This window comes from Pristiophorus japonicus, chromosome 16 (genome assembly GCF_044704955.1).
Source record: "Pristiophorus japonicus isolate sPriJap1 chromosome 16, sPriJap1.hap1, whole genome shotgun sequence".
Classification (NCBI taxonomy): Eukaryota; Metazoa; Chordata; class Chondrichthyes; family Pristiophoridae; genus Pristiophorus; species Pristiophorus japonicus.
Window position 1 is genome coordinate 136,516,811 of NC_091992.1, and position 21,283 is coordinate 136,538,093.

A 21,283-nucleotide genomic window follows, 5' to 3' on the forward strand; every position below is an offset into this window, starting at 1 on the left:
CCGCGTACGAAATTGGCAATTCGGCTAAGTGGGGCTCGCAGTGATACCGCAACACACATCCTTGCCTTCAATAGAAACGTGGGTGGGTGGGCGGCGGGAGGGCGGGGTGGGGGAGAGGAGATGTAGAATTGGAGCAAGGGGAAGAAATTTTATGAATAACCAATTGGATGTACTTTTTTCTATTAATCTTGGGTGCCTCTTTCCGAACCACTTTCCATCACCCCAAGACAAAAAGAACTCTGCCCTGTAGTATTTCCAGCCTCTGGAACTTCTAACCAGCTTTTTAAACAATTCCGCATCTTCAATTGCCCAAGTGTTAAATATTCCCTGCTGCCCACCTATTGAAGATCAACAAAGGTGTAACTGAAGTGAGGACCAGTTAATTATTGTATCAGAAACTTGGGATGGAACTTTCAACTTCAACAGCACCGAAAAACAGGTGGGGGCGATTGGTCCCCGTTAAACACACTTTAAAAAAAAATCGTTCATGGAATGTGGGCGTGGCTGGCAAGGTGAGCTTTTGTTGCCCATCCCTAATTGCCTTTGAGAAGATGGTGGTGAGCCGCCGCCTTAAACCGCTGCAGTCCGTGTGGCGGAGGTGCTCCCACAGTGCTGTTCGGGAGGGATTTCCAAGATTTTGACCCAGCGACGATGAAGGAATTGTGCTATATTTCCAAGTCAGGATGGTGTGTGACTTGGAGGTGGTGGCGGGCTTACCATGCACTTGCTGCCCTTGTCTTTCAAGGTGGTAGATGTCGTGGATTTAGGAGGTGCTGCCGAAGAAGCCATGGCGAGTTGCTGCAGTGCATCTTGTAGATGGTACACACTGCAGCCACGGTGCGCCGGTGGTGGAGGGAGTGAATGTTGAAGGTGGGGGATTGGGTGCTGATCAAGCTGGCTGCTTTGTCCTGAATGGTGTCGAGCTTCTTGAGTGTTGTTGGAGCTGCACTCATCCACACAAGTGGAGAGTTTCTCGATTTTTATCCTCCATTAAATTCAGAGGAAAGGAAAATGATCGGGCAGGGTGTGTAACTGGTGGAAGATGCGCTGCTGCCCCGTTTAACCCCCCCCTGCCAAAGTTGAACGTTCCGCCCTAGGTTTTTTAGTTTCAGTACATTGGAAAGGGTTGTTGCATTAATGGCATCCTTTGCTGTTTTATAGCATAGATTCCCTCTCAAGTTTGGTAATTGCACACAAGAATTCTGATTGCTCGTTCAAAAAAAATTGCTATAAATTTTTCAGAAACTAGCTGGATTGTGACGGTGGAAAGCAGCAGATTGGTAGTGGATCTGTCTTTAATTTGGGTAGAATCTCATTCTATCCAGAGATGATTTTCTGGTACAATTGCCAAATAATTCTAGTGATATTACCAATTTTCTTGTGCATGTTGGTGATTTAAAAAAAAATGGTTCCACTCAAGAGTACTGCTTACAGGGAGTGGCAAAGATTCAATGATGGTGAAAGTGAACTTGGCTGCAATTCCAGAGTATCGGTCAGCCAAAGAATTTTGCTCATGGAACTCTTTGGATAGGGTTCCTCAGAATTTGAGACAAGTGTTTGTACAAAATGCTGGCAGATTTGATGGATGTCAGACGCAAATTGATGCAGTTCAGTATTAAAGCACCCTTTTCCTGGAGTTCACTGCTTTGCCCCATGTGTGAATATCAAGAGTCTGAACTTCAGATGAATCTATGGTGATTTTTACCCTGCTCTTCTTTGCTATAATTTGCTGAAGCCGTGTTCCATTTCTTTTCATCTTTGGTCCTCAATTGTTAGTCAGTGCCTTTTCTGTGTCTTAAGCAGTTGGTTCCCTCACGATGTTACATGCATGCATAGTGTGTGCGTGCGCATCAATGGGAGAGGCTCAGCAATAGGCTGTGTACTCACCCTGCAGCCAAGGCTCATGGCTAGGAGAGGAGAAATTGAATTTAAAACTTCATTGTGGAGCTTGGGGATTTAGAGGTTAAGCAGCATAACCTGATGTATAGAGCCATTTGTATTTTAAATGTGCGTGCCTTAGTTAAGTGACTGTGATCTGCTACCCAATTCACAAGCAGATCACAGTGAACAAAGTTATCCATCTCTGGAGTGAAACGAGAGATTAAGCGTCACACCATCTTCAAATTCCATCACAACAGCAGGACAGAGAATTGGGTCATCCAGTTTTAAATTGATTACATGTGGCAGAGCAACTGTTATGTCAGTGAAAGATGTTGGTCAGAAAGATTCTGTCATTAGAATTACCTCAACACGAAGGCTTTGGGGAACGCAAGATCAAAATGAATCATGCTATTGAATAAAGTTTGGGTATTGAAGTGGGAACTAGTCATATAATTTTTTAAAATATGTACATATATATATATATATTTTTATATTTATATAAGCTTCCCCTCTGTAATAGTGTGGGGTGAAGCACCTCGCTTTCCCCGTCCTCCTTGTTAGCTCACACCTAACCAAAGACACCAGATCCAAGGTCTCGAGGTGTCTTTGGTTAGGTTTGTCACGATCACCTTTGCAGATGCTTGTTTAGTTGACCGAAAAGCATCCTGAAAGGGCTTCTTCCCTGATTTGCTATACAAGGCCCCAGGTCTGAGTGCCGATCAGTTGACACTCTTGTTTTCAACTTGGGGCTTTGAGGAAATTGGTGCCGAGAAAGCTGCTGTATCACATCGTCTGGATGAGAAGCCACTTTATTTATCATAGAATCATTGAAATTTACAGCACGGATGGAGGCTATTTCGGCCTATCGTGTCCGTGCCAGCCAACCAAGAGCTGTCCACTTAAAATCTGACCATAGCTTCTCGCTGTAGCCTTTTGTCCTCTTGTCTTTCTGATATGCCGCATTTGATTGAAGGTGGGATGCTGTGGGTTGAAAACTTTGTGATATCAGACTGCAATGTTTCTCAGACTTATTCTGATGTAGATTCCCCCATCCCCTTTCTGGGAAACATTGCCTTAAACAATGAAAAGCTTTTTTTCTTAAATCTGTTGGAATTCCCCCAATTTTCCTAGAAATTATAGAAGTCTTTACTGTGAGCGCTCTTTTTTTAAGTGCAGTTTTCTCTAGCGTATTCTGAGTTTAGAGCATTGGAGCTTTTGGTTGTTCTACTTCCTTAATCATAATTGATATGCTAATCTCTCTGTTAAATTCTGTGAAGTATCCCTGACAACATGGTCACAAGCTCAAGAATATTTCGATAATTGTCTCTTGTGAATACTGATGAGAGGAATTGACGTAAAAGGTCACAGACACGCTCCTTCGTATGATCTCCTCTGTTTCTTAAGGGGTACCGCACAGGCTGTAAGGCTTTCACTCCTGTTCTACCAAAGACTTTATCAATCTGGTGTTGCTTGTTCCAGCTATACACTAAAATTACAGAGAACATATAAATAGTTCTGCACTTACTGTGTATTATTAGAACTGCAGTTATATCTGCCTTGCTCTTGCCTAACTGAGGCAGGACAATTTCTAACTCATGATTTGCAATACATGGCCCAGTGTTTGTGAGAAGGACAGTTTTGATGGTGTATTTATAGCGCAAAAACCATGGCCAAGTTGGGTCAAGATGACTTGTGCGCAGTTTTTGTTTGTAAGATATATGCGTTCTCCTTCTTCCTGTTTCATACCCTGACCAGTGAAAATCTCTGAATATTTCTAGAATTAGTTTTTTGGAAAGTAATTGTTTATCAAGTGCCCCTGATGGCACATCTGGTGAAGCAGTGTGTGATGGAGCCATGCAGATCAGTCTATGCATTTCCAGATGTGTGCTGAGTTTTTGGATCTTAGCAAGGGTCTACGATTGGCCTCCGAGCATTGGCTAAGGAATCAACGAGCTAGGGTTTCTTCGTCGCTATCCCGTGACCCCTGTCAGGTGAGGACAAGATTGGGCTCCCAGGATGGATTGCTTGCAAACATTCACTGTCACAGTTCACACACACAGTGGCCACATGGACAGGAACTCTTCTCCAGCAAAACCCTGTGGCTCAAGAAGTAGGTGGAATTGACCAAAAATAGAAGGGCTTTATGATATTTCATGGTTCAACTATCTATAGCAATGATAAATCTATTGGCGAGAGGTGACGGCTCATTAAAATTGTCGAAGCCAGTAATAAAAAAAACCATACAGCTCTACAAACCATGCTGTGGGAGATGAACAATCCTGCTGCACATGCTTTATAGACAGTGCAGCTTTTCAAATCTTAATCCTGAAAATGAATAAAAGAAGAGGCGGACCAAAGGTTCCCACAGCTTCCGGGCATCTTGGTACCAACCGCCCTGAAACCATTAGAAGGGAACAAGAAGTCTTTATCAGGACAGTCTGTTGGCAGCCTGCATAAGGACTCCGAGAAAACAAAATGGGCAGAGGTAGTGATGAATGTTGCATGGGGTGCAGTGAGAGCGAGCGAAAGAGAGAGAGCAAGTTTTTTCATTGGCCTTCAAAGCCCCCAGGCTGTGAGAGAAAGTGTCATGTGTGTAGCTGTATAGGGGCTGTGCGTGCGTCTGCATGTAGCTATCCATGTTTATTTTGGGGGTGGGAAACTCTCTATTTCAAATGGCATAGAAAAAGATTGTTTTATCTTTTAATTTTATTTTTGTTTGCGCAGAACCAACACTCTCTACTTTCCCTTCACTTGCATGCAAGCTTTCTCCCCCGCACCCTCCCCCCATTCCTTTTAACATTTCTTTGAGCTCTTTTTACAATGCTCTTTCCTGCCCCAAACCTAATTTTTCTTGCATCCACACTTGTTGCAACAGCTCAAGGGCAGGCCTATGTTTGCCTGTCCCCAGCCCAGGCCTCCAACCCCCTCCCCTGCCCCCTGAACATCTTACTCTGAGCTCGTGCATGATGGCCTCTATTTTTCGGTATACACCCTCAACTTCAAAAGAAGGTAAAAAGAGGCAAATTGAAGGGACACGTATGGGCAGCAGGCTACAATCCCAAACACAACTCCGGGAGATGATTTTTACAGCGCTATGGAGCGCCCTCCTCTGTTTCGGGCCCCCAAAAGTTCATCACCACCCTCTGCCTGCTCCACGACACGGTGATCCTTACCAACGGATCCATTACAGATCCAATCCACGTCCGGACTGGGGTCAAGCAGAGCTGCGTCATCGCGCCAACCCTCTTCTCGATCTTCCTCGCTGCCATGCTCCACCTCACACTCGACAAGCTCCCCACTGGAGTGGAACTAAACTACAGAACCAGTGGGAACCTGTTCAACCGTTGTTGTCTCCAGGCCAGATCCAAGACCACCCCAACCTCTGTCGTCGAGCTGCAGTACGCAGATGACGCCTTCGTCTGCGTGCATACAGAGGCTCAAATCCAAGTCATAGTCAACCTATTTACTGAGGCGTACGAAAGCATGGGCCTTACACTAAACATCCGTAAGACAAAGGTCCTTCACCAACCTGTCCCCGCCGCACAGCACTGCCCCCCAGTCATCAAGATCCACGGCGCGGCCCTGGACAACGTGGACCATTTCCCATACCTTGGAAGCCTCTTATCAACAAGGACAGACATTGACGACGAGATTCAACACCGCCTCCAGTGCGCCACTGCAGCCTTCAACTGCTTGAGGAAAAGAGTGTTCGAAGACCAGGCCCTCAAATCTGCCACCAAGCTCATGGTCTACAGGAGCCATACAGGAGGGCAATAGTAATACCCGCCCTCCTGTATGGCTCAGATATGGACCATGTACAGTAGACACCTCAAGTCGCTGGGGAAATACCACCAACGATGTCGCCGCAAGATCCTGCAAATCCCCTGGGAGGACAGACCAACATCCCCAGCATTGAAGCACTGACCACATTCGATCAGCTCCGCTGGGCAGGCCACATTGTTTGCATGCCTGACATGAGACTCCCAAAGCAAGCGCTCTACTTGGAACTCCTTCGCGGCAAATGAGCCAAAGATGGGCAGAGGAAATGTTTCAAGGACACCCTCAAAGCCTCCCTGATAAGGTGAAACATCCCCACCGACACCTGGGAGTTCCTGGCCAAAGACAGCCCTAAGTGGAGAAAGTGCATCCGGGAGGGTGCTGAGCACCTCGAGTCTCATCGCCGAGAGCATGCAGAAATCAAGCGCAGGCAGCGGAAAGAGCGTGTGGCAAACCAGTCCCACCCACCCTTTCCCTCACCGACTGTCTGACCCACTTGTGACAGGGACTGTGTTTCTCGTATTGAACTCATTTTTAGAGTGGAAGTAAGTCTTCCTCGATTCCAAGGGACTGCCTATGATGATGGTGACAATCCCAAAGTAAAAGAAATATTTGCATTTATATAGCGTCTTTCACGACCACCAGACGTCTCAAAGTACTTTACAGCCAATGAAGTACTTTTAGAATGCAGTCACTATTGTAATATGGGAAATGCAGCAGCCAATTTGCACACGGCAAGCTCCCCCAAACAGCAATGTGATAATGACCAGATAATCTGTTTTTGTTATGTTGATTGAGGGATAAATATTGGCCAGGACACCAGGATAACTCCCCTGCTCTTCTTCGAAATAGTGCCATGGGACCTTTTACATTCACCTGAGAACAGACGGGGCCTCGGTTTAATGTCCCATTCGAAAGACGGCATCTCTGACAATGCAGCGCTCCCTCAGCACTGCACTGGCGTGTCAGCCTAGATTTATGTGCTCAAGTAAGCCTGCTTGACTTGCCAAGGCTGACAGTGGGCATGATTTAAAAAAATCTGGTCTTCCTGGCTTTTGGCTTTAGCTAATCTGGCAAATTTACTTTTGAGGTGGTTGCCAGCTGAACGGGACTCAGCATCAGGAGCGGATACCACTCGGCCCAAAATAAAAACCACATAAAGACATTCTACAGGCAGTCACACCAACACTGATCACATCAACAATGTGTCTGCTCTGTCTCCACACAGCTTCGATCGGAGGACCTGAAAGCTTTTCTTTGTTTGAGAGACAAACAGCAAGAGTCCTGTCATTCTTAAAACAATCAAATCACGTGTAAAAGAGGGAATGTATTTATTGTTCTCCTCTTCTAGAGGTGACAACTCTTGCTGGCGTATAGCTCTGCGGGTGCCAGTTGCCCTCTGGTACGTTGACCAGGTGGCATTTCTCCATAGGTGAGCTTCGAAGTAGAGTGTCAGCAAGCTATTTGACCATGGGAGCATTGCAGCTGAGTCTGATCTTGTCGCCTGATGTCTATACATTGGCAACTTGAAGCAGAGATCACTGGATAGTGATGAGGATCTGGAGCTCTGTATTTTCTGTTCCTTCCTGAACCCAGGAGCACTGAGGACAACTAGCACCGTCACCACTGGCCAAACTGAAATGTTAAGTAGTTCAACACAGGCCAGCTGTCGAACACAGGAATCTTGTAATCTGTGTAGTTCATTACATGCTATATGGTGCATTGATTTACTGGAGAGTGAGGCTGTTTTGATGATATTTCCTTATCTTGCTTTGTATAAAGAAAATTTGCCACAGAAGTTTACAGCACAAATAGAGGTCTTTTGATCCATTGTTGGTTCTTCGGCACAGTGCAAAACGAATCCCTCAGCCTTGCTCTCCCCGTCTCCGCCTCATCCCCCTGTGCCGTCCTGCCATCCCCGTTCCGCTGTCCATGCTTCAATTATTTTTCAATTGATGGCTGCTTGTCACTGGCTCACCAACCAGAGAATGTAGTCTGTCCCCATTCATCCTATTAAAACCCATAATTTTAGAAACCTATTAAATCCCCACTTTGCCTTCCCCGCTCCAGTGGAGAAGGCGAATATTTCCAGTCTATCCTTGCAGCTCTAGTTTCCCATCCATGGTATTGCCCTGGTGAGTCTGCACTGTACACTTTCTATGGTTTAAAAGTTGTTTCTATAATGGACCTAAAACTGCAGTGTCCCAGCTGTGGCCTAAGCAAGTCAAGTCCCACTCCAGAGACTTGAACACACAAAATCTAGGCTGACACTCCCAGTACAGTCTGCTCTCTCTCATGAAAGATCCCATGGCACTATTTCAAAGAAGAGCATGGGGGTTATCCCCAGTATCCTGGCCAATATTTATCCCTCAATCAACATCGCTAAAACAGATTATCTGGTCATTATCACATTGCTTTTGTGGGATCTTGCTGTGTGCTAATTAGCTGCCATGTTTCCCACATTACAACAGTGACTGCACTTCAAAAAAGTATTTAATTGGCTGCAAAGCTCTTTGGAACGTCCTGAGGTCACGAAAGGTAGTGAAGCAATCTCAGGATAAGGAGTTGGCCATTTGGGACTGAGATGAGAAATCTCTTCACTCAAAGGGTTGTGAATCTTTGGAATTCTCACCCCAGAGGGCACTGAACACTCTGCAGTCATCAGTGAACATCTCCATTTCTAACCTTATGATGGAGGGAAGGTCATTGATGAAGCAGCAGAAGATGGTTGGGCTTAGACATTGCCCTGAGGAACTCCTGCAGCGACGTCCTGGGGCTGTAATGATTTAATTATTTGATAGTCCTCTTAAGCTGTTTGCCAAACCCTCTACTTTTGTGTTATCGGCAAACATTGATACTGTGCTCCCTCTGCCCAAGTTCAAATCCCCTTCATCGACTGAGAAGTGATGTATACCACTTCTCATCTTTCTCCAATTAACCCGAAAAGTTTGTTCCCTCTCCATCAACCAACTTTTGCTACATTTTGTCTTACTCCAGTTGCTTGAATTTTTGTAACAAGCCTACAGTGACATACCTTATTGAATGCCTTTTGAAAATCTATATACCCATCCACTGCATTCCTGTTATCCATCTGTTCACTCTTTTATATAAAAAAAAACCTATTAAATTTGTCAAACATAACTTACTCTTAAAGATAAACTTGCTTTGGAGGGAGTGCAACGAAGGTTCACCAGACTGATTCCTGGGATGAGGGGAGATTGAGTAGACTAGGCCTATAGTCCCAAGAATTTAGAAGAATGAGAGGTGATCTCATTGAAACATATTAAATTCTTAAGCGGCTTGACAGGGTAGATGCTGGAAGGATATAGGGCTCATAATCTCAGGATAAGGGGTTGGCCATTTAGGACTGCGATGAGGAGAAATTTCTTACTCAAAGGGTTGTGAATCTTTGGAATCCTCTACCCCAGAGAACTGGATGCTCAGTCATTGAGTATATTCAAGACTGAGATCGATACATTTTTGGATACGAAGAAAATCAGGGATATGGGGATAGTGCAGGAAAGTGGAGTTGAGGTTGAAGATCAGCCATATCTTATTGAAAGGCGGAGCAGGCTCAAAGGGCCGAATGACCTGCTCCTGTTCCTATTTCTTGTGTTCTTAACAGTTCACTTTGTCAAGCGTTATGGTGTGGCCGGATTTGTTGGGTATAATTGGTTTTCTTATCAATTGACATTTGTTACAAAAATATCCTTTTGAAATGGAAAGCAGCAGATTACCTCCAGCAGGATCACCAAATAGTGGGGGAAATGGAGGATCAGCAAGGGTGACATCCTGTAACCTATGAACATTAACTTAAGCCAATCAGTACAAATATAATGGTTTAGTGGGTGACTCCAGCCAGGACTATTCTCTTCAGTGAATATGTCACCGAGTGCCATTCTCTTTACTAGCCTTGTAGGGGCTGATCATGATCGTGTTACTATATTTCTCGAATTGGCTGATATTTGGGTGGGGGAGAAAAGATGGCAGCTTCTGGTTCTGTGGAACAGATGCACTTAGTGAGCTGCCCCTGTCTGACATCATATCTTCTCTCTGATAGTTGTCTGTATAGGAGTCCTCTGTAAATGAAGATTTCTGCCCCACGGTTAATGAAAATCAGGACTGTGTTTTGGGAATAGACTTGACCCTTGAGGATTTTGGTAGAGTTGGGTTCCTGGTGCTGTGCTCAATAAAGAGGGGGTTTTACCATGCTGATCCACTATGGAATTTTTACAAAGAATTATCATGAAATTGAAGTAATGGTCTGCCATGTGTGATGGAAGCATTATTTAACTGGTGAATCCTGACGACGGGGCATTAATTGGCTGCAAACTATCAATTGTGATGGTATATGGGAGCTGAGTTTGTACCAATTGATGAGACAATGAACATGGGATATTACAGCTGTGTTGGTGCCATTCCTTTCACCCATTAATACATCTAAGCCATTGAAACACAGAAAGATAGAAATTTACAGTGCAGAAGGAGGCCAATTCGGCCTATCGTGTCCGCGCCGGCTGACCGAGCCACACGGCCCTCGGTCAGCAGCCCTGAAGGTTACATATAAACCTATGAACAAAGGCAGAAAGGTAAAGGGCATCCGGCCCAACCAGTCCACCCCACACAACTGCGACAACCCCGCATCGCAACATTCTACACCCCAACCGGAGCCATGTGATTGGCAAGATATCAGCACACTGTTCAAACTAAACAAATCTTCATTCCTTTTCACCAGTTCTTTTTTTAAAAAAAAAGGACCATGATAACGCATCCTCAACTTTTTCCCGCTGAAAATGCAGTAGGAGTTTGCCTGCCCCGCCCCCAAAATCACATTTTTAAAGAAACAGAACATCATAAAAGATTATACAATCTAAGTGATTCAAAGTAGAAAACATACAGATATGAAAAATAGGAGTATTGCAGCATCTATCATTTGTAAAGCAAAGTGGCTTCAAGTTCATAATAAAACATCTATTCTTGAAACAAGAAAAAGTTGATAAACCTGACATTTTTTTCCCCTTCGTCTTCATCACAGATGATCCACAATTACATGGAGCACTTAGAGCGAAATAAACTTCACCAGTTGCCTGGAGCAGATCCGCCGGAACCGGGAGTGCCCAGCAGAGTTAGGTAAGCATTCTCCCTCGTGTTATCTCCTTTCTAGCAGAATAGAAATATCGATGTGTTTCTGGAACATGTGATCAGTGACCCATTTGCCTAACGACAGAGCAGTGAACAATAGTTTGGCTGATGTTGGACAAGTGCATTGTATAATAGAGCTGTCGCTGGGTAATTGCTGGAATTAAAATAATTATGCTGAGAGCATGGATTTAATAGCTGCAAAATTGTTGGTAAAACAGCTTTTCAATCAAAAATTGATGTAAACGGATGGTTTTAAACCTCTTAAGTTTTTACTACTGGGTATTCTATGCGAAAGCTCAATCTGGCAATTTGTGCTGAATAATGAGGGTTCCTTTTATGTGCATGTGTAATGTAAGCAGTGGGTTTTTGCAGCCAATGAGCAGGGTAGCTGAGGGGGGATGGATAATGAAGCGATGGTTGCTAGTGCTACAGCAGTGATGCTGAGGTGATCAGCTCCATGGGTTTTAAACATTAGCAGAATGATGTCATTCTGTGTGAGCTGCTGCAGAATGTAGCTCTCCGGCTGTGCTGATGGCATTGTTTAGTGTAGCCGCTTTTGTGGCCCTGCTTGAGTGACAGATTTTTCAGTCCAAGGATACACCCTCAACCCCTGTGTAACCTTCCCCACGGTGTTCTGGTCTCTGAGCACCACCATGCCAGCACAGAGCCATGAGTCCTGGTTGCATGCTTCTGTTTGTGTTTGGCTTTGTTGGCGGGGCGGTGGTCATTAATTCAGCTATCCTGGTGTCGCTATCTGTTCTGCTGCTTGTGCATTATTCCATTTCAACGGGCCTTCCGGCACTGACACAGAATCTTCCAAGGAAAATCAGGTACTGACCAGCCCCGTGGCCTATCTCTTGTGTGCCTCACTGATGGTATCTTCCATGTTTATATCATGTATCTACAGTATATCTATATCTCTTCTCTTCTCTTCCCCTCCCCATTACCTCTGACTTAGCAGCTTGTTAAAATGCTTTTGTGTCAATGCATTGTGAATACGAGTCCACGTTCTACTTTGCGAGATTTTATCATGCCTTGTGAATTGTTTTTTAATATCCATGTTTTTGAATGCAGAATGTATTGTTTGAGAGTATTAAGGATTGTGATCATTGTTTTATTGTTTGTATCTGAATGAAAAAGCTGCTTGTTTCTGCAAATCTGAATACAGTGAATGGAGATGTTGTGCTTGGCATCCTGTGAGTAATGGTACACGGGCTGGTCTGGAAGGTAGTCGGTGAGTTCTCATTCGTAATAAGTGCACTTTTTTATCACTTTTCTGTTGGCAACAGTACATAAACTAGCTTGCAAGTTAGTAATGTACAGTAACCAGCAATTTGTTTTCTCGTTAGTGAAGGTTTTAGTTATGTACATTTCCATAGTGCCTTGAAATAAGTCTATTGCAGTCGTTTGTAAATCAGTTATTTTCTTTTGCGTAATGTTAAGTTGCTTGATTTAGCTGAATAAACAGCGTAATTTTGTTTCAATATATTTATTGGAGGCCTCATCATGTTCAAATACTGTGCTTTGGATAAGTGAAGGTGCAAGATTTAAAAAAAATGAAGAGTAAAGTGTAATTGAGTATGAAGGGTTTTACTAGCCTGCCATATGTTAACTTGAAGCAATCAATCTGCAAGTTTAACTGACTTTCTGAGCATACAAATTACACTTCCTGTACTCAGGAACCCAATTTGCAAATGCAAAATTTATTCCATGTTGCAACTGAAAGATTTGCATTTCTAAACTGCATTTCCTCTTGAAGTATAATAGCCAGTAAATGTACAATTCTTGGATAAGTTAAAGGTATAAGAGTTGGTAATTTTGGTGTTTTATGGCTAGTTTGAATGTCAGCTGGTGAGGAAATAATATAACTGAAACGTGATGGCTTCAAAATATAGCTAAAGAGTTAACATGCAAAGGATTCGGGCCACCAGCGTGTCAATCATTCATGTGTAAACGTACATTGTATGAGAAGAGTCACAGCCTGGAACAACCCTGTTTGAGAGTTACAACCATTGCCAACAGGGAGAGTTGAATATCAACGTTGCAGTGTAGATGTATCCATCTGGGTTAATCTTTAGGTTGTATGTTACATTAATTTTATAATTCTAAGAATGAGATATAAAGAGGCATTAGCAACTCTATCACTAACCAATTGTGAGCTTGATCAGTGTCATTTAAACATGTGATGTTCATAACGTAGCCTGGGAGCTACTTGTGATTTACATTCTCCTATTTGTGGCTTCCAGGAAACTTGCTATTCAATGTGTGTCTGGGACTTTGCCTACAGCTTTCCAACTGTGATATTGCTAGACCTGGGATAGATAGACAGACAGATATAAAAAGGAGTTAGCTGGATAGATACTGGGATTATGGCCCTCAACAATTTGCTACAACTTGAGTAAAGTTCCCAGCAGAGTGCAAGTGTTGTGGCCACATTCTGCCATCAAGACTTGAACAAAACATTAATGGATGTTGTATTCATTTGCACTTGTTTTGTTTTCTTGTCCTAGTTTTGCTTAATTATTGGAGGGGATGGGAGGGGAAGAGCGTTTGGGTTCAGTGAAGTGACCCTGTTAGCAGGATTTTTACCCTCGAGTTAATACTTCCCCATGCTGAGACAGTTATTATAGCCTCAGACTGACACACTGGTGTTTGAGCGAATGTTATGATGTTGGGCACAGTTATGCACTGTTGCGTGCAATATGCACAGTATTAATGCCTAGTGAAGGATAAACCAGGAACAGATATCTATGTTGTTTGGATTTTTGCCAGTGAATATTTTGCATCAAAAATGGAAAATGAATCTAGGTAAGCATAGGAGGAAATCTTTTACATCTAATTTTGTAGTGCGTGATAGAAGCACACTTCTGAACTTACTCATCTTGTACACTACCGTGGCTTTTTGCTATATTTCTCACTTGCTTCCTCTTAGGCAGCACCCTTATGGTTCTTTTGTAGTCTGTTTTAATTGCTACAATTGTAGATGCAACGAGTGGATATACATTTCAAAAGGTAGTGGCTTCAATTCATTCTCACAGTAACGGAAAAGGGTTTGAGACAGTTGAAAACATATAGGAAGCTACAAATGACCATCGAATCTTGTGTGGCATATCGATCTAATAAGTTCAATCTTTGGTTCAATTTTGGTGGAAGTCATTATGAAATGCATTGGAACCAAACCTCTTCCAGTACTTCTATTATAGGATATGTTGTCATTTGCCATGATTTTTGTAAACCAACACTTTTATTTTCATTTGTAAACAAATACCCTGTACTTGGATTTCTATAGAACCTTGTGGTCAAAATGCTTCAGTGCTTCATACAATTACTGTTTGAAGTGTAGTGACACAATATGGCAGCCAAACTGCTCAGCAACTTTCCAAACAGCCATCAGGTTAACAACCAGCTATCTGGGATTTTCTTTTGTTAGTATTAGTTGAAGAGGTCATGTCGGCAAGAATATCAGGAGAACTTTTAAGTATTTATGTAAGTGAGCAAAACTATGGCAGATGGAGTTCAATGTGAAGGAGTGCAAGGTCGTCCACTTTGGATCCAAGAAAGACAAGTTAGAATATTTTCTTAATAGTCTAAAGCATCTTGGTTGTCAAGATGGGCTAAATGAGTTAGGACTCCATACCCTCATCATCTTCATAGGCAGTCCCTCGGAGTCGAGGATGGCTTGCTTCCATACTAAAAATGAGTTCTCGGGTGACTGAAGAGTCTGATGTGGGACCTACACTCTCTGTCACAGGTGGGGCAGACAGCGGTTGAAGGAACGTGTAGGTGGGGAGCCTCGGTTGCCGTGCGCTCCTTCAGCTGTCTATGCTTGGCTTCAGCTTGCTCTCGACGAAGAGACTCGAGGTGTTCAGCACCTCCCCAGGATGCTTTTCCTCCACTTTGGGCAGTCTTGGGCCAGGGATTCCCAGGAGATATTGCATTTCTTCAGGGAGACTTTGAGGGTGTCCTTGAAATGTATCCTCTGTCCACCTGGGGCTCACTTGCCATGTCGGAGCTCTGAGTAGAGCGCTTGTTTTGGGAGTCTCATGTCAGGCATGTCGGCAATGTGGTCAGTGCTTCAATGCTGGGAATGTTGGTCTGAGCGAGGACGCTGACGTTGGTGCAGCTATCTTGCCAGTGGATTTGCAGGATCTTATGGAGGCAGCATTGATGGTACTTCTCCAGTATTTTGAGGTGCCTATTGTACATAGTCCATGACTCTAAGCCATATAGGAGGGCGGGTATCACTACTGCTCTGTAGACCATGAGCTTGGTGCCGGGGTTGAGGTCCTGGTCTTCAAACACTCTCTTCCTCAGGCGACCAAAGTCTGCACTGGCACGCTGAAGGTGGTGTTGGACCTCGTCATCGATGTCTGCCCTTGTTGACTGTAGACTTCCTCGATATGGATAATGGTCCAGGTTGTTCAAGGCCTCGTCATGGATTTTGATAACCAGGGGGCAGTGCTGTGTGGCGGGGATAGGTTGGCAGATGACCTTTGTCTTACGGATGTTTAGTGTAAGGTCCATGTTCTCATACGCCTCGTTGAAGGTGTTGACGATGACTTGGAATTCGGCCTCCGGGTGTGCACTGACGTCGTTTGTATACTGTAATTCGATGACTAAGGATGAGACAACCTTGGATCTGGTCTGGAGGCGGCGGAGGTCGAACAGATTCCCGTCTGTCCTGTAATTTAGCTCCACTCCAGCGGGGAGCTTGCTGAGGGCGAGATGGAGCATTGCAGCAAGGAAGATCGAGAAGAGCGTTGGTACGATGACACAGCCTTGCTTGACCCCGGTCCGAACGTGGAATGGGTCTATGGTGGATCCGTTGGTCAGGATCATGGCTTGCATGTCATTGTGGAACAGGTGGAGGATGGTGACAAACTTTTCAGGCAGCCGAATCTGAGGAGGACGCTCCATAATCCCTCACGGTTGACGGTGTCGAAGGCTTTTGTGAGGTCAAACAAGGGTTGGTGCTGTTCCATGCATTTCTCTTGTATCTGCCGCACAGTGAAGATCATGTCCATTGTGCCCCTTAATGGGCGGAATCCACATTGCGACTCTGGGAGGAGCTCTTCGGCCACAGGCAAAAGGCGATTCAAGAGGATTCTTGCGATGACTTTCCCGGTGGTCGACGGCTGGGAGATTCCTCTGTAGTTACCGCTGTCAGACTTGTCACCTTTCTTGAAGATAGTCACGATTACAGCGTCTCTCAGATCTCCTGGCATGATTTCCTTCTTCCAGATAAGAGAGATGAGCTCATGAATCTGCACCGGTACTGCTTCTCCGCCATGTTTTAGTGCTTCGGCAGGGATTCCATTTGCACCTGATGACTTGTTCTTCAATTGTCGGATGGCCTTTTCAACCTTGTGCAGGGCTGGGGTTAAGCTGAGATGGAGGCGGGTGGCATGCTGTGGGATGCCACCCGCCTCAAAGTGCTCCTTCCAGTGGGCACTGACTGCCTCTCCAGTGGAGCAGTGTAGACTTACGGGGGATCCAATTGAGGTTTATAAAATAATGAAGGGAATAGACTGTATTCCAGCTGACAGTTTATTTCAATTAAATAGGTTAGGCAGGACCAGTGGTCACAAATTTAAGGTGTGTAGGGCTAGATCTAGGTTAAACATCAAGAGGTGGTTTTTGCCCAGAGAATAGTAGACCTCTGGAACAAGCTGCCGTTTCGTGTGGTAGATGCACACTCGCTGAATTCCTTTAAGCGAAAGCTGGGTTTGTTTCTGGCTGCGGCAGAGATCACCTCTTACAGAAGGTAGGTATTCAAGGATTTCAAGACCGAGTGATCTCCTGGACTAGTTTCGACTGCATAGATGGGTCGGAGAGGAATTTCCCAGATTTTTTCACCCCCAAATTGGCCTGGGTTTTTTCTGTTTTTTTGCTTCTCCCAGGAGATCACATGGTTTCGGGAAGGGTGGAGTGTATATGTTGTGTTACACAAGGTATCGCAATTGTGTGGGATGTGCTCGATGAACCAGATGGTCTTTACCTGTCCGTCATTGTTCATATTTTCGTGAGAGACTAGAAACTGTGGAGCAGCAATGGGATTTGAGTGTGCAGGTACATAAATTATTAAAAGCTAGTGCATAGGTACAGAAATAATCCAAATGAAATGTTGGACTTTATCGCGAGGGCTAGAGTACAAAGGAGAAGTTATGCTTCAGTTGCACAGAACCTTGGCCAGACCCCAGCTGGAGTTTGTGTTCAGTTCTGGGCACCATACATCAGGTAAGATGTATTGAAATTGAGGAAGTATGATGCTGATTTACCAAAATTATACCAGGGCTTAAAGGGTTAAATTATGAGGGCAGGTTGCATAAAATTGGCTTGTATTCCCTTGAGTTTAGAACATTGAGGGATGATCTAATTCAGGTGTTTAAAATTATAGAAGGTTTCGATAGTATTGTCCTAGCCAGTATTTATTCCTTAACCGACATCAGTTTAAGAAAACACAATGGACCAAAAATTGTGGTCGGAGGCTTCCAGTGGGCAGATACCGCCAACTGAAATTTTTTTAACGCAAGTACCTGGTGGCCAAGGAAGAACGAACACTTGCGGTCCGAGGCCTAGATACGCAGCACTCGCGCAGAAGCCCACGTATCCCAGGATTGTGCACGCAACCTGGGACCGCGTGGGCCTGGACCACCAATTACATTGAAATAGAAACATAGAAAATAGAGGCAGGAGTAGGCCATTCGGCCCTTCGAGCCTGCACCGCCATTCAATAAGCTCATGGCTGATCACTCCCTCAGTATCCCTTTCCTGCTTTCTCTCCATACCCCTTTATCCCCTTAGCCGTAAGGGCCATATCTAACTCCCTCTTGAATCTATCCAATGAACTGGCATCAACAACTCTCTGTGGCAGGGAATTCCACAGGTTAACAACTCTCTGAGTGAAGAAGTTTCTCTTCATCTCAGTCCTAAATGGGCTACCCCTTATCCTAAAACTGTGTCCCCTGGTTCTGGACTTCCCCAACATCGGGAATATTCTTCCCGCATCTAACCTGTCCAGTCCCGTCAGAATCTTATACGTTTCTATGAGATCCCCTCTCATCCTTCTAAACTCCAGTGAATAAAGGCCCAGTTGATCCAGTCTCTCCTCATATGACAGTCCAGCCATCCCTGGAATCAGTCTGGTGAACCTTCGCTGCACTCCCTCAATAGTAAGAACGTCCTTCCTCAGATTAGGAGACCAAAACTGAACACAATATTCCAGGTGAGGCCTCACCAAGGCCCTGTACAACTGCAGCAAGACCTCCCTGCTCCTATACTCAAATCCCCTAGTTATGAAGTCCAAAATACCATTTGCCGCCTTCACCACCTGCTGTACCTGCATGCCCACTTTCAATGACTGATGAACCATGACACCCATGTCTCGTTGCACCTCCCCTTTTCCTAATCTGCCGCCATTCAGATAATATTCTGCCTTCGTGTTTTTGCCCCCAAAATGGATAACCTCATATTTATCCACATTATACCGCATCTGCCATGCATTTGCCCACTCACCTAACCTGTCCAAGTCACCCTGCAGCCTCTTAACATCCTCCTCACAGCTCACACCGCCACCCAGTTTAGTGTCATCTGCAAACTTGGAGATATTACACTCAATTCCTTCATATAAATCGTTAATGTATATTGTAAAGAGCTGGGGTCCCAGCACTGAGCCCTGCGGCACTCCACGAGTCACTGCCTGCCATTCTGAAAAGGACCCATTTATCCCGATTCTGTGCTTCCTGTCTGCCAACCAGTTCTCTATCCACGTCAGTACATTACCCCCAATACCATGCACTTTGATTTTGCACACCAATCTCTTATGCGGGACCTTGTTAAAAGCCTTTTGAAGGTCCAAATACACCACATCCACTGGTTCTCCCTTGTCCACTCTGCTAATTACATCCTCAAAAAATTCCAGAAGATTCGTCAAGCATGATTTCCCTTTCATAAATCCATGCTGACTTGGACCGATCCTGTCACTGCTTTCCAAATGCGCTGCTATTTCATCCTTAATGATTCATTCCAACATTTTACCCACTACTGATGTCAGGCTAACTGGTCTATAATTACCCGTTTTCTCTCTCCCTCCTTTTTTTAAAAAAGTGATGTTCCATTAGCTACCCTCCAGTCCATAGGAACTGACCCAGAATCGATGGACTGTTGGAAAATGATCACCAATGCATCAACTATTTCTAGGGCCACTTCCTTAAGTACTCTGGGATGCAGACTATCAGGCCCCGGGGATTTATCGGCCTTCAATCCCATCAATTTCCCTAACACAATTTCCCGCCTAATAAGGATTTCCTTCAGTTCCTCCTTCTCACTAGTCCCACTGTCCCCCAGTACATTCGGAAGGTTATTTGTGTCTTCCCGCGTGAAGACAGAACTGAAGTATTTGTTCAATTGGTCTGCCATTTCTTTGTTCCCCATTATAAATTCACCTGAATCTGACTGGAAGGGACCTACGTTTGTCTTCACTAATCTTTTTCTCTTCACATGTTTATAGAAGCTTTTGCAGTCAGTTTTTATGTTCCGTGCAAGCTTCCTCTCGTACTCTATTTTTCCCCTCTTAATTAAACCCTTAGTCCTCCTCTGTTGAATTCTAAATTTCTCCCAGTCCTCAGGTTTGTTGCTTTTTCTAGCCAATTTATATGCCTCTTCCTTGGTTTTAACACTATCCTTAATTTCCCTTGTTCGCCACGGTTGAGCCACCTTCTCCGTTTTATTTTTACTCCAGACAGGGATGTACAATTGCTGAAGTTCATCCATGTGATCTTTAAATGTTTGCCATTGTTTATCCACCGTCAACCCTTTAAGTATCCTTTGCCAGTCTATTCTAGCCAATTCATGCCTCATACCTTTCCTTAAGTTCAGGACCCTAGTCTCTGAATTAACTGTGTCACTCTCCATCTTAATAAAGAATTCTACCATATTATGGTCACTCTTCCCCAAGGGGCCTCGCACAACAGGATTTCTAATTAATCCCTTCTCATTACACATCACCCAGTCTAGGATGGCCAGCTCTCAAGTTGGTTCCTCGACATATTGGTCGAGAAAACAATCCGTGATACACTCCAGGAAATCCTCCTCCACCACATTGCTACCAGTTTGGTTAGCCCAATCAATATGTAGATTAAAGTCGCCCATGATAACTGCTGTACCTTTTATTGCGCACATCCCTTATTTCTTGTTTGATACTGTCCCCAACCTCTCTACTACTGTTTGGTGGTCTGTACACAACTCCCACTAGCGTTTTCTGCCCTTTGGTATTCCGCAGCTCCACCCATACCGATACCACATCATCCCTCCTCACTATTGCATTAATTTCCTCTTTAACGAGCAATGCCACCCCGCCTCCTTTTCCTCTCTGCCTATCCTTCCTAAATGTTGAGTTCCCAGCCTTGGTCACCTTGGAGCCATGTCTCCATGATGCCAATTACATCATATCCATTAACTGCTGTCTGCGCAGTTAATTCGTCCACCTTATTCCGAATACTCCTCGCATTGAGGCACAGAGCCTTCAGGCTTGTCTTTTTAACACACCTTGCCCCTTTAGAATTTTGCTGTAATGTGGCCCTTTTTGTTTTTTGCCTTGGGTTTCTCTGCCCTCCACTTTTACTATTCTCCGTTCTATCTTTTGCTTCTGCCTCCATTTTATTTCCCTCTGGTATTCTCTATGATAATAATTGTGACTTCTGTTTGCATGAGCTCCCATTACTACCGATGAGAATACCCTCCAAAACACAAGCACAACATAATACATTTAAAGAAAAACACCTCACATATTTATAATTAATTGAAATTGAATAAGAACATAAGAAATAGGAGCAGGAGTCGGCCATTTGGCCCCTCGAGCCTTCTCCGCCATTCAATAAGATCATGTCTGATCTGATCATGGACTCAGCTCCACTTCCCTGCCCGTTCCCCATAACCCTTTACTCCCTTCTCGCTCAATAATCTCTACCTTAAATGTATTCAATGACCCAGTCTTCACAGCTCTCTGGGGCAGAGAATTCCACAGATTTACAACCCTCTGAGAGAAGAAATTCCTCCTCCTCTCAGTTTTAAATGGGCAGCCCCTTATTCTAAGATTATGTCCCCTAGTTTTAGTTTCCCCTATGAGTGGAAATATCCTCTCTGCATCCATCCTGTCGAGCATCCTCATTATCTTATATGTTTCAATAAGATCACACCTCATTGTTCTGAATTCCAGTGAGTATAAGCCCAACCTACTCAACCTATCTTCATAAGTCAACCCCCTCATCTCTGGAATCAACCTAGTGAACCTTCTCTGAACAGCCTCCAGTGCAAGTATATGCTTCCTTAAATACGGAGATCAAAGCTGTATGCAATACTCCAGGTGCGGCCTCGCCAATACCCTGTACAGTTGTAGCAGGACTTCTCTGCTTTTATACTCTCCCATCATCATCATAGGCAGTCCCATGAAGCGAGGATGACTTGCTTACACGTCAAAAAGAGA

The 21,283-nt window shown here is 44.4% G+C and overlaps 1 protein-coding gene across 4 annotated transcripts in view; it reads left to right on the top strand.

Moving 5' to 3' along the window:
- LOC139226871 (C-Jun-amino-terminal kinase-interacting protein 4-like) overlaps positions 1 to 21,283 on the top strand; it is a 279,135-nt gene that overhangs the window by 119,704 nt on the left and 138,148 nt on the right. For all 4 annotated transcript variants that reach the window (XM_070857971.1, XM_070857972.1, XM_070857973.1 and 1 more), the window contains exon 4: positions 10,694 to 10,788. In XM_070857971.1, coding sequence (XP_070714072.1) covers positions 10,694 to 10,788 — 95 coding nt within the window. The remainder of the gene's footprint in view (positions 1 to 10,693; positions 10,789 to 21,283) is intronic.